This window comes from Gastrolobium bilobum, unplaced genomic scaffold (genome assembly GCF_033153095.1).
Source record: "Gastrolobium bilobum isolate Gb01-03AN ecotype WA unplaced genomic scaffold, APGP_CSIRO_Gbil_v1 utg12392, whole genome shotgun sequence".
Lineage (NCBI taxonomy): Eukaryota > Viridiplantae > Streptophyta > Magnoliopsida > Fabales > Fabaceae > Gastrolobium > Gastrolobium bilobum.
The window spans coordinates 45,397-59,562 of record NW_026897089.1 but is presented as its reverse complement, the minus strand read 5'-3'; the positions used below and the strand labels follow the sequence as shown (position 1 = coordinate 59,562).

At 33.9% G+C, this 14,166-nt stretch overlaps 1 protein-coding gene across 3 annotated transcripts; it reads left to right on the top strand.

Annotated features, from left to right (window-relative positions):
• Nucleotides 1-237: 237 nt before the first annotated feature.
• Nucleotides 238-5,622, top strand: LOC133304048 (mitochondrial import receptor subunit TOM20-like). 3 transcript variants are annotated; one of them, XM_061504017.1, is made up of 7 exons: nt 238-416; nt 664-742; nt 953-1,122; nt 1,230-1,277; nt 4,450-4,464; nt 4,507-4,548; nt 5,234-5,622. In XM_061504017.1, exons 1-7 carry the CDS (start codon nt 318-320, stop codon nt 5,366-5,368), a joined length of 588 nt encoding a protein of 195 aa, XP_061360001.1. In that variant the 5' UTR covers nt 238-317; the 3' UTR covers nt 5,369-5,622. The 3 variants fall into 3 exon arrangements, with proteins under 3 accessions (XP_061360001.1, XP_061360000.1, XP_061359999.1); XM_061504016.1 differs by having other exon boundaries at nt 4,450-4,548; nt 5,243-5,622; XM_061504015.1 differs by having other exon boundaries at nt 4,450-4,548.
• The last annotated feature ends 8,544 nt before the right edge of the window (nt 5,623-14,166 follow it).

Here is a 14,166-nt window from a genome sequence, read left to right as displayed (position 1 = left end):
TACTTATAAGTAGCTTCTAGCTTAAAAATAAGAGGATCCAAACAGGCACCTATTCTAATTATATATTTGAGGTGAATTTTCTTGGACTCTACCAAGAATGTGTTGTACAACTGATGTACACCCATTGCCTTGTAACAATCTAATTTTACTTCTCTGTTTTTTTGTTTTTTTTTCACTTTCCCTCAATTTATGAGTCACCACTCACCACAATTCTCCAAACACTTCAAAAACCCAAAACCCTAAAACCAAAAAAACAAAAAACTAAATTCAAAAATCTCTTTCTCACACACAGACGCAGAGGGTGAGAGTGTGAAGCGATGGATATGCAACAGAGCGACTTCGATCGCCTCTTGTTCTTCGAGCATGCTCGTAAGACTGCAGAAGTTGAATACGCCAATAACCCTCTCGATGCTGATGTTCGTATTTTTTTTCTTTTTCTTTTTTCTCATTTCTAGATTTTTCGTTTCATTGAAACTTCGAAAAATTTCGGATTTTCTTTCGAAGGATCGGTTCGTTATCATTCCGTGGGTTATATTTAGATTATTGTCGCAATAAATGTGGTGTTTTTTATTTTACATTGATATGAACGAGTTGTTATGTTGAAAAATATTTCTGCAATTTTTAGAAGAAAAAATTATTCGTTTTATGGTGTAATCTCTGCAGAACTTGACAAGATGGGGAGGAGCTTTGTTAGAGTTGTCTCAGTTTCAGAGTTTTCCTGAATCAAAGAAGATAACCCAAGGTGCTAATTCTCTAAGCGGTAGTTTTTTTTAATATAAAAAGGGTTTTTTAATTAAATGATTGATTGATTTCTAGGTTTTATTTATTTATTTATTAAATGATTTCGCAGAAGGGGTAAAGGATGCTGATTGGACCATATAATATTGTGGTGGTTATTATTGAAGGTTATAATTTTGAACTTTCATTTGTGGATTTCTAACTTGATATGCAGATGCTATTTCAAAGCTGGAGGAGGCACTTGTGGTGAATCCCAAGAAGCATGATACTCTCTGGTGCCTGGGAAATGCTCACACTTCACAAGCGTTTTTAATTCCTGACCAGGAGGAGGCCAAAGTTTACTTTGATAAGGCAGCTGAATACTTTCAGCAAGCTGTTGATGAGGTACATTTTCAGTCCGGTGTCAATGATGGCCTCACCGGTGTATGGGAATTGGGAAGTATTTTACTTGTCAAAATAATTTGTAATGAAGTAATTTTTGTTTTATGTAGGATCCTTCTAATGAGCTTTACTGCAAATCGTTGGAGGTGGCTGCTAAGGTATGTTTTGTATTGTAATGGTTTTCTATCATACTATCGTACTATTTTGATTGCACCTTTTCATCTATCGTACTATTTTTGTTTTATGTAGGATCCTTCTAATGAGCTATTTTGTTCGGTTTTGTTTTCATTTGCTTTTTCTTCTTCTGTGTGTCTTGGTTGAGGAAACTAAGAGATTTTTGGATTTTCAATTTTTTCTTGTGACTTATCTTTTTAATCTGAATGCTTGATATTATGTTTATAGTGTATCTATAACACTCAATGGAACCCTAATTTTTTTTTGCTGTAGTTTGTAAAATGATTCTGAATTCTGATATATGCAGTTATGTAAGAAAGTATGGACTGTGGCATGACTCGTGGACTATGGATGCCACCATGGTAGTCAGAATTGCATGAATTACAATTCAATTCATGCTATTCGATCTGTTTAAATAAAGTGGATGGAATGTATCTCGGTCTACCTACCTGTTACCAACCTTGGAATATTTTTAAAACTTGCTTTTAGGGAAGGAATTGTTTTTCATTAAAGACATTCTCAAAAAGCTGCTGGAAAAAAAAAGTAACGGCGTTTCTCCAAAATAAGCTAATCCAAACATAATTCATTTTTCTTCACCCCTAACAATATAAAACACTTCTTAAAGAGAAGGCCTAGAATTTGGACCCGAATAGGGTCACATACATAGAGTTGACACTTCATAAAGAGTAGGCTTAGAATTTGGACCCAAATAGGGTCATACATAGAGTTGAGCCCAAAGAGAAACTCAAAGATTCGGTCCTATTCAACAGAGGCTGCCAAGGTGGCAGCATCACAATTACAGTTCATTTTTAAGCTTTGGTACTGATACATAGGCAATGTAGAATGCCTTTGTAACAGAAAGATGATCCTATTTGCTAGAAGAGATCCAGTTCTTTAATTCGAAGCATGTGCAACACCTTGCTTCATGGAGTATATCTCTCGAAAAACCTCATGCAATATTGACTTGCCTCTAGAGTCAGAGTGCCACAATCAAGTCATAATAAGATAGTCTTGATCATCCTATTCCTTGAACTTGGGATTTGTCTTAGCTAGGACAGGTTTTTCAATATGATCCACCTTACGACACTCTGTAAGGGTAGTCCGAACAACTTGGTATCACTACAAATAATTTTTCCCAATGAGGCGAAAAGAATGATGCAGAACTGGGAGATCATTAGGGTTTGGGGGTGTGGTTATGATGGTTGCTGAACAGAGTGCAAGTAGTCATTGAAAAGGACACAAAAAGGAGTGGGAGTCACCACTTGAATCACTAGAGGTCCCAAACAATGGGCAATGAACAGATCCAAGCAAAGGAGGCCTAGACGGCAATGGACAAGGCTGACCAGAGGCAGACGGAGTTGTCACGTGCTGGCTGGAGGGTGGTTCCTGAATTTCACTCGCCAAAAAGGATGGAGCTGTCACACTCTCATACCAACTTCAAATATGGGAAATATTGAATGTTATTTCGCGATTTGTCTTGTACAATGAGCTACAATATAGAAAGCCAATCGGGAGTAAACCTTAATAGTTACTTTTCTAATTGAAGGCTTAGGCTAAATATAGGGAAATAATTTGGAGCAATCAAACCTATAATAAGGGAAACTAGTCCACGTAATACAAAGGGAAATAAATCAGAAATAATTACCACATATGTACACCAATACTTACAAGTTACAATAATTTATATTTTAGTTTGTTAATTGTACGAGTTATTTGACTTTGAAATGCTAATATCTAGATGTTAGTTACCACGGTTACAAATCCCGGGTCACTGTGAATTCAAATGTCTTCTTTGTAATTTTGAATCATCAGATTCATGATCAATAATAAAAAAGGATGAAGTATATTTTTTACGTAATATGTGAAGGGTAGTTATAGAATTTGACAAAATTGCAGAGAAAAAGGTCAGAAGAAAGGAGGGAGAGACAGAGGAGATAATGAAAGAAAGGTTGGAAGAAGATAATTGCTTAATTTGTTGCCTATTCCATACAGCATTGTGACCTTTATAGCAAGGATTTTAAATACTGATGTATGATCCTTGTTCCTTGACATATTTAATGAATCAATTGATTAATCATATACATAGTAGTCAATAGCGGCGCAATAGCGGTCGTTGCGGCCGCATTTGCTGCCAAATCTAGCCGCAACAGTGCCTTTTTATGGATTTAACCCTAACCCACTCTCCTTTTCTGCCTCTCTGTTGTGTGTCTCTTTTCTGCCTCTTATGCTCTCTTTATCGCGCTCGTTTCTTCCCTTTACTTCTCTCTTATAGTATTGAAGTTCAATGCGGAAGCCATGAACAAAGAAGCAAAGCTTTGAGTGAGAGAGAGAGAGAGAGCAGATAATAACGGAGAAAAGGAGAAAAAGTGAGAAAAATAGTAATAGAGAGAGAGAGAACAGATGAAGGAGAAAAGGAGAAATTGTGAGAGAGAACGGATGAAAGAGAAAAAAGAGAGAAAGTGAGAAAGAAAGAGATTTTGATCTATTTTCATTCAAAGAAAAGAAAAGTACATTAGTCAGAAAAGTGATTCACAAGTCACGGTAACCAAGTAATCTGGTTACAGTAACAGAGGGTAAAACTATTTCTGTATCCCCAAAAAAAAAAGAATGAATCATTAAAAGGTAACTAAGGTAAAGCAGTAAAGTATTATTTATATTTTTTTAGGTGTTATTATTTTTTTAATAATTTATTATGTTACATATATATATATACATATATATATGCATATATATATATATATAAAATTTATTTTTTTAATATATAGCGGTTTTGAGGGTTGGCCGCATCAGGCCGCAATCCGCATTTGATAACTATGATCATATATAAACATTGTGATTGATTGAGAAATATTTTTTTACTGGAATTGTAATATAACATGTTTACCCTGTTATTAAACTGATTTCTTTTTGTGGCCTTGCAATGGATCAAGGATTGGGGTTTATTGATATGTTTCACAAAGAAATTAGGCTATTCTTTCGAGCTGATCTGTTCCTTTTTGTTTTTCTTTCTGCTTTCTGTGCTTTGGTGTTTTTGGAGGGTACCTTATTCTTCCCCCTGTGCTCTCTTTCTTGCTAATATAATGTTCCCTTTTGATTAAAGAAAATGTTCACGACTGGCTACTAGACCAATTCAATTACTAACACCCTTTTCTTAAGGCTCCTGAGCTGCATGTAGAAATCCATAAGCATGGATTTGGTCAGCAGCAGCAGCAGTTGACAGGGACAGCTGGAACTTCTACTTCTTCGGGTACAAAGGTAATACTTTAAAGTTTCCCTCTGTCTTTACATTGCATTGTTTCGTATCAGGTTTTTTCAGTTACTGCAATTGTATAAAAAAAAAATTCAACTTTATGCACCCGTGGTATATATTTTAAGTTTCTAATGTCGTGGACACATTCAAGGAGTGTTCCTGCAGTGAGATAAAGCAGTTTGTTGACTGGAATTTATTGTGCCTTTTTATTGAAAATTATTTTTTTTAAATGTTCATTTTTTTCCTGCAATAAATTCATGCTTTATTGTGATGAATGAGGCAACTTGGGAGTTTGGGACACAAATGTTATAAGATGGGCTCATAGGTTCTAGCATGACTGCACCAAAATGACTTTGCATAGATCTTGACTATCTAACTAGTGTATCTGTGGGTTTGACATAGATTGCCTTAATGTCTTGGTGAATTTTCCCTTTGAAGGGGATAGTATTTTTTTTTCTTTTAAAAAAAGAACTAATTTTTTGTCTAGTCAGCTGTTGAGATAAATGCTTCTGTTTTTGGTTGGATCTTGGACTGTTATATATTTCTGATACCTGCATAATTGGTAAGCATGTCTTCATTTGTGCTACAAAATAGGGAGATATGCTAATATAGAGATAGAGACTCTGATCTTCATATTTAAGTTGTGTTCATTTTTCACCTAATTTATTGTTTTATTTGGTTATTTTTCAGACTCAAAAGAAAAAGAAGAGCAGTGATCTGAAGTATGACATATTTGGATGGATAGTTCTGGCTGTGAGCATTGTCGTATGGGTAGGATTTGCAAAAACAAACCTGCCTCCACCCCCTCCACCACCTCCTCGATAAGTGAAAGCCATATGATTTGATTTGATGCCATTATAGATTGTTGAGAATTACATTTGATTTGGGCCAGTGCCCACTATTTATTTTTTGACAGTAGTAATGTTTTTCATGATGCAAACATTTACTTATCCATCACATGAAATTTTATCTCATGATAGCTGGGTTGAGCAGCTAAACATTTACTTATCCAGGCTTTGATCTTTGCAAGTATTGCAAAAACCTAAAGCATTGCCATCTAGTATTGAATATAATAAGAATTTGCCTTCATTTATGGCTTATTGAGCTTTATGCGGAGGGCAGTTCCAAATCTTCTACTGGGTTGCATGGAAGCGTTTTAAGTAGTTACATTCAGTCATATTAATCACTGTTTGTTAGAATTATTTAATTTTAAAAGGGACCATAGTTTTAAAGGTTTTTTTTAGGGATAAGATATTATACTTATCTTTTTTTCTTGTCTATCTTACTTATTTTCAATATTATTAGATTAGAATCTCACTTTTTCTCTCTCCTCTTGAGATTTTGATCCAATGGTAGGTAAGAAAAAAAGTAGGTAGAATAACTTATTCTTTTTGTTAAAAAAGTTTATTAAAATAGCCAAGTTTGAATATTTTAGCATGCTTTTTTATGGGAATAAAATTGTGATGATAACTAAAATTTTGGTTTTTAAGAATTTGAGTCCTGGCATGATCTTGTATTGTGTTCCTGTTCAAAATTGCCACGCTTATTATACCTGGTTTTTTTTTATTTAAAATCTGAATTATGCTTTGGGACAAAATAACGAGACAAGATTTTTTCTTAAATTATTGATTGAACCTTTTTATATTAGAAGCCAAATAAATACGCTATTATTAATATGGAATAATAGGTTCTCATGTTGCAGTTATCTTGCAAATTATATACTTTAGAGAATATATAATTATAATATTAGTTTTTTTTATACCCGTTATAATTATGTATTTCTTGAAGTATATCGTTATAATCTATGATGCACGGACACGGGACATGATACGACACGCTGACACGTTAATTCTAAAAAATGTCATATTTGGACACGTTGAGAAACGTTTTGATATTAAATAAATTTTTTAATATATATAATATAATTTACATTTAATACATATAGCGACTCATATATTAATCAAATATTCAAATTTTATAACGTAAATATTAAAAAAATAATAATAGAACATTCCAGGAGTGTAGAAAAATTTGAAGTGCATAAACAATTCAATTAGCAAGCCCAAATACAGCTTCAAGTTTACAAAATTGAATTTTTAATATTAAAAAATATAATAAAAAATTTAGGAAGAAGATAAGTACATTGAAAATTAAATTGCAGTAAAAAAAAATATTTTATGTTCTTTCTATATCTCACTCGTGTATGTGTAAAAAAATCTCATCTTTCCGTGACAAATTACTTGGGGCATCGTCTCAGCCTCATCTCAAGAAGAAATGGGCGGCGCCGCCCCAAGATTCCTCTTTCTCCTCACCACTCCCTTACCTCTTCTCCGCCACCACCACCACCGTAAGCTACTCTTCCTCTCTCCTTCCTTCTCCTACCATTTCCACTCTCTCTCTTCTTCTTTTTCTTCTTCTACCTCTTCCTCACCCTCTCTCCTCTTAAACTGAAACTGAAAGTCTCCCAACACCAATAAACACGTTCACACCCAATCTCCCTCCTCTCTCAGATAGCTCAGATTGAAGATGCGATGGCACTCTGATTGAAGATGACCGGCGACGACCGACGAAGAGAGTCCAGCGTCAACGAAAAAGAAAGGATGGGTTCTAGATTTTTTAAATTTTATTAAATTTTTTTTTTTTTAATTGTAATTTTATTTTATTTTTTAAAAAAAAATGTTAAAACATGTCCCAAAACGTGTCCAATTGCGTTGACCGCATGTCGGATTCGGTCAAACATGTTCCACTAGTCAACGTGTCTCAAAAAGTTGACCGCGTGTCGGATGCGTGTTCGAACGTGTCCAAACGTGTCCATGCCGGACACGTATTTTTTGCCAAAAATAACGTGTCCGTGTTTCAGAGGTTATAATGTTAAAAAAATTAAATATTATAATTATATACTTTCTGGAGTAAATGGTTTGGAGGAGAATTTTAAATTTATGCAACGAAAGAAAAAAGGGACCGGATTATTATTTGCCTTATAATTTATTTTTAACACATCACGAGTTTAATCTAGGTTGAATTCTGAATGTTGCTGGTCAAATTTTGGAAGGTGTTGATTGTAGTTGATGATGTAGTAGTGTTGATCCATCTATTGCTGTTGACATTACGAAATTTCCTCCTAGAACAATATAAATGTAAGGAGGATGGGTTAGTTACTTATTATGATACAAGTCAGGCATCTAAAGAGCGATATATCACCCTTTAAAAAAAAAAAAAATACACCGAAGTAAGAAACCATGCAATTTTAGTCTAGGCGTTTTCATGACTTACTAGGGAAAGAAAGAAATGTAATGAGATGTAGAATAAACTTTTGGTACGAAGTAGTTAAGAAAATTCATTTCTTCAATCTATTGGATGAAAAAAATATGAAAGAGGGGAAGAGGAAGAGTCACATTTGATTTCTTCAATTATGGGGAGAAATAGTACTGCAGCTGTATTGTCAGCATTAGTTTTTTTTCGGCATGTCCTTCACTCCTATCTTTAAATGTGGAACCTTATACACCTGACAGTAAGGTCTACAATATATGATTGTGAAAGTATGATTCTCGGAACAATAAAGCTAATATTCTACCAAATGGTGGTAGTTCAGTTGGCGCATGAGAGCTAAGCAGGTGAGGTGAAAGCATGTGTTCGAATCTCTCCAATACCACCTTTGGAAGGGGTTTAAAGCCTTAATCCTGGACCCGCTCCGAATCGGATTAGTTGCGAAGCAATGAACCGATTGGAATATTTCTAAAAAAAAATAAAGCTAATATTCTTCCTCCAGAAAAATATTTTTAGTACTACGGATATATCGAGTTTTAGATATATATGTCATTCATAATATAACACGTGTTTTATTTTTATTAAATTATTAATAAATAAATTATTTTAAAATTAGGTGAAAGAGTGATTTGATAAAAAAAATAAAACATATGTCATATTATAAGTGAAAGATATACCAAAAATTCAGTGTATCCATATCGCTAAAGAAATTTTTCTTCCAAGAGTGCTTCAGCAAATCCCCAACCCATTCTTTATTTTTTAAAATGACAAGTACATTACAATTCAAAATTTACACCGACAAATCATGAAAGGAGAGCAACAATAATGCAACTCAGCGCTAAAGATGGGTTCTTTGACCAATTGAGGTTTTTTGAGATTTTAATTTATCAATTTGGTATTTGGTTCACGATATTTATCAATAGGGGTCATTTAGTGACGCGAGGAGGACCTAGCGTCACTAAATGCCGCTACCATTCCCCCGCGTCACTGACATTCTTTTATTTTTATTTTTTATTTTTTCCAATTGAGTGACTCCTCTCCTCTCCTGAGGCACTCACAGGATTGTGCCATATGGCACAATCTCGTTAGTCTCGTTATCGTAAAACTTTGGAAAATCATAACTTTTGACTTGGTTATCTAAATCAGATGATTTTTTTTATTTCACATAACTTTTCGAGATCTACGTAATGACACCTCATTTGACATGTTTTATCTTTAACAAACATAGTTCAAATATGTAAAAAGGTGGAACTAGTGTTGCAAATTTGAACTATGTTAATGGAAGATAAAATATGTCAAATGGGGTGTTATTGCGTAGATCTCAAAAAGTTATGTGAAATAAAAAAATCATCTCATTTGGATACCCGAGTCAAAAGTTATGGCTTTCCAAAGTTTTACGATTACGGGGACTAACGAGATTGTGCCACTTGGCACAATCCTGTGAGTGCCCTAGGGGAGTGGGGCGTCACTCAATTGAAAAAAATAAAAAATAAATAAAAGAACGTGAGTGACCCGGGGGAGGGTAGCAGCACTCAGTGACGCTTGGTCTCTCTCGCGTCGCTAAATGACTCCCATTGGTAAATACCGTGAACCAAATAGATAAATTAAAGGGGTAACAACCCCAGATGGGTTAAAGAGCCCTAAAGATGGCCACCAACCAACCAACTTATATAAGAATTTTCCAATAAAAAATAATTAAATAAATAAAGAGAAACAAACAAAATAATAAAAGACAAATATAAACACATGCTCAACAAACAAGAATAAAATATGTAAATGCATACAACACCCACAAGTGAAAAGAACAATGGTGTCGAAAGAATTTACGGTTAAGAAAAATGTGTTTATCGACTGAGAAGAGAAAAAATTACAAAAAATAAAATAAATTCATAATATTTTATTTTATTAAAAAAGAACAATATAAATAACAAGGTATTATTTTATTAAAGGTAACAATATATTATTTTATTAAAAATAAAATAAAATATTATTTATTAAAAAATATAAGTCGGGGCTGGAGGCTTAGAGACCAGACCTGCTAAAATAAGCTTGTGACCTGATTTCTAAACAAGTCTTTTAATAAGTTTAGACCTGTGCTATTTTTTTTTATATATAACAAAAAATTTAAGTGGGGTTAGATACCGGTATCCCACTAGGGTCAGGGAAGACCCCTCAACCTCTTTAAAATGAGTCAAGCCAAAGACAAGTCAAATTGTAGGCTTATGACTAGGTGTGTTAACGAGCTGAGCCGAGCCGAGCTTTGGTCTTAACGGACCGAGCCTGTGTTCAAATGTGTCAGACTGGCCTTATCATGTTACCTGTTACGAATATAATATCAGCCCGTGGCTTAGCTCATTTATAAAAAATAAAAGCCTGGTTTAGCCTGTTAGCCTGTTTTAAAATAATAAGACAACAAAAATTTACCCAAACAAAATCTACAATCAACAACACTAGTAATTCCATAAATATTCATAAATTTAATGTATATCCAAATATCATAATATAAAATAAAATCATTCAAAAAGTCTGTTTAATTAATAAAATGGGATGAAATGAATTGAGAAGAGAGAGAGTTATCACAAGTAGTATAAAAATATAAAAAAATATATTAGGCAAGCGTGAGAGGCTTTAAGGCCGAGCTTTTGAATTGGAGCATGAGGCCTTTTTATTAAACGAGATTTTATACAAGTCCAAGCCTGAGTCCAACAATCAATTTTAGACATGTAAGCTCAGGCCTTCACGAGCCGAGCCAAAGGCCCCTGGCTCGTTTAGCACCCCTACTTATGACAAGTCGCATGTCTCATTTACACCCTTTGTCCTAAGCCTTCCATATAGGAGGCAACAAGAAAAGAAAAAAATAATTAAATTTTATTTAACAAAGGAAGATAATGGTCTTTAATTGTTTTTTTTTTTTTTTCATTTTTTCATATTTAGTCCCCTTTGCAATTCCTCCAATATATGGAGATTTTGAAGGAACTCTTCGGGTCCATTTTTTAAAAGTTTTGTTGTTGTGTTTTCTTACACTTTCATTCTTGACTTCTTTTAGACCAATTTTACCATCAACATGGTGCAATATAGAAACAAGATTCCCTGAACCCTATCTTTCCAATGTCATTATCTTATCTCAATATGAATTCCTTATGTCCAAATATGGGCTAAACATTGCAGATAGTTCAAGTTTAAGACAATATCACTCCTTCAGCTTCTAGGCCTATTTTGATCAACTAGAAATTCAATCCATCTTTGGGGCTCTTTATGAGAGTTGTAGAGCTCTCTTTAAGCTTTACGTTGGTGATGTCTGAGCTTGATACAAGTTCTATAGCTCCAAATATAAGCTAAACATTGGACACAAGTCTAGATCACTTGAGGCCCATATTTTGATCCATTAGACATTCAATTTAACTTTAGGGGGGCGTTTGGTACGCGGTAATTTTCAGGATTTTTGAAAAACTGAATTTTTCTAAATTTTTAATTTTTAGATATTATCGTAAACTGAATGTAAAAATCATATTTTTGAAAATTGAGATTCTGGACAAAAAAAATTTCTCTTCTACCAAAGGCTTTTCACGAGAGTTGTGGAGTTCCCTATTAGCTTTTTAATAATATAAAATTTATATTCATTATAGGTAAAGAACAGAAGTTATGCTTGAAATCAATATTGATTACCCAATTATTGTGAAGAATGCGATTAAGCATATCAACGTTAAGCTATTAAATGCATAAGGTATAAAAAAGCTAAATACGATGATTCTTTTTCTTTTTATATAAGAGAGTATTGAATACATAATGAGAGGGTATTGATATGGGCCCAATACACTTAAGCCCAATTTCCAGTCGACCTAGCATCCTAACAAGTGTTTTAAAATTTGGACCGATCATCGACTTGGTCGAAGCACTGGGTCATTGGGTCATTGGTTCAACTGGGTTCAACCGGATTTACTGTTCACATATTAAAAAAATATAAACATATTACTTATATTAAAAATTCACATATGAAAGCTATCAATGAGCTTCAAAAAATAAATTGGTTCTCAATAATAGCAAATATTATATACTTCTAAGCTTCTAGATCTAGACCATATTCTAATATTGGATTAAAATTGCAATGTAAGCTAAATGCACCTTTTGTGCTTTGACATAACACGGATATATTAAATCATAATAACAAATAGTAGGCATGAAATATACACTAAGGAGAAAGTTCCCACCATTGATATGAGACCATTAATGTTTATCCCCACTAAACTTATTAAGATCATTATCAGATGCAACTAAATTACATAAACAAATTGAACTAATCCAAAATACATTCTTATTTGCACCTTACTTATTAATTATATTTACCACAAAATATGAATATGATTTAATTTAAGAGTTCTCATCAACCAAAAAAAATTACCGAAAAAAAAAGAAAAAAAAAGAGGGTCAACCAATCTAACCCGAGTCGCCGGGTCTCGGCCGAGTCAACCGATCCAATCCGGGTCGACTGCGGAACCGGTCCAAATGACCACTCGGACCGGGGAACCCACCGAGTCACCGAGACCCAGGTCGACCCGGCCGGTCCGAGTCGATTTTTAAAACACTGATCCTAACACCACTCATTAGAGACCCAAATCCAACTGGCTCTATTGGCATAGCAGAAAATCAACTAGAAGCTTATGGAAACTCTACAACCTTTTCGGTAGACGAAGGAGAGGGAGAAAGATCAAGGCTTTATGTGGCTGGTGGAGAAGAACTAAACTTAGAAGAACTAGAAGAAATGAGGACCGTAGCTGAAGGGAGGCCTAAGAGGAATCGCAGAAGACCCAAGATGTTGGTTGAGGAATAGACACTGTAAGTGTTAGTGATGTAATCATACAATTCTAATGTATAGGTTAGTATACATACTGTATTTGAAGAGTATAATTCTGTTAGTTAATATTAGTTCTTGATATGAATTTTGAATGTGATTGTGACATGTAACTCCTTTGTAGTTAGAATCTAAAAGAGGGAAAATTTGTATAATGGGTAGGAAAAAGTTGAATAAAGAAATTATGTTTCTCTCCTCATCCTTGTAACTCCTTCTATGTTTCTCATATCTTTTCTTCTCCATGATAGAACCTAGTGTAGATTGAAAAACAAGTGAAGAAAATACTGGATTCCGGTTTCATCCGAGATAGCACCATCCCTTTTTCCACACCCGTTCTTTTAGTTAAAAAAAAGGATAATGCTTAGCGTTTTTGCATTGACTATAGAGCTTTAAATAATATCACTATTTGAGACAGATTTCCTATTCCCACTGTTGACGAATTAATGGATGAGTTAGGTAAAGCTCAAATATTTTCACAGCTGGATTTAAGAGCGGGCTACCATCAAATTCAGGTTCACCCCTTAGATATACACAAATCTGTATTTAGAACTCATCAAGGTCATTACGAATTCCTTGTAATGCCTTTTGGGCTCACAAATGCCTCATCCACATTTCAAGCTACTATGAACATCATCTTACAGTGTTTTCTTATAAAGTTTGTTTCTATTTTTTTTTTATGATATATTAATTTATAGCTAGTCCATGGAGCTTCATTTGGATCACTTGAAAATGGTGCTTACTACACTGAAGGAGAATTTGTTTTATGTAAAGAAAAGTAAATGCTCATTTGGCCAAAGAAGAGTGGAGTACTTAGGCCATGTGGTATTAGCAGAAAAAGTTAGTATAGACAGTACAAGATCCAAGCGATGTTGAACTGCCTAACTCCAAAAAATCTCAAACAACTGTGTGGGTTCTTGGGTCTCACAAGATACTATAGGAGGCTTCTTCCTATGTTAGAGAGCTTTATGCCATCACGAAAATAGTCAAGAAATGGAGACAATACTTTCTAGGAGAAAATTCCTTATAAAGACTGACCAGAAGAGTTTATGGGCCTTGATAGATCAGATGGTTCAAATCCCGGAACAACAATATTATCTAGCCAAATTATTAGGTATTTAATATTCAATAGTGTACAAGCCTGGAAAAGAGAATAGAATGGCAAACACACTTTCTAGATGTCCTAATGTTATGTCTCTTAGTGTAACACCTCGTATACATCCGGTTTGTTAACATCAGAATGATATTAAGTGCAGCTAATTAATCAAATAAATGTGGAAGCTAATCATCTTAATTCATAATTAAACTCATGTAAAAATGTGAATAAATTTTTTTCATTCTATATTAATTTATAACAGTTACTCCCATGTCAAGTTAATTTTATTTCACGTTACTTGCTCTTCCAATTATGTTATTTACTACTTACTTTCGCGCTTAATTACACACTAGGACATCCAATCCCATTTAAATTATTTATTTTAGCTACTATCATTTTCCTTAACATTTATTA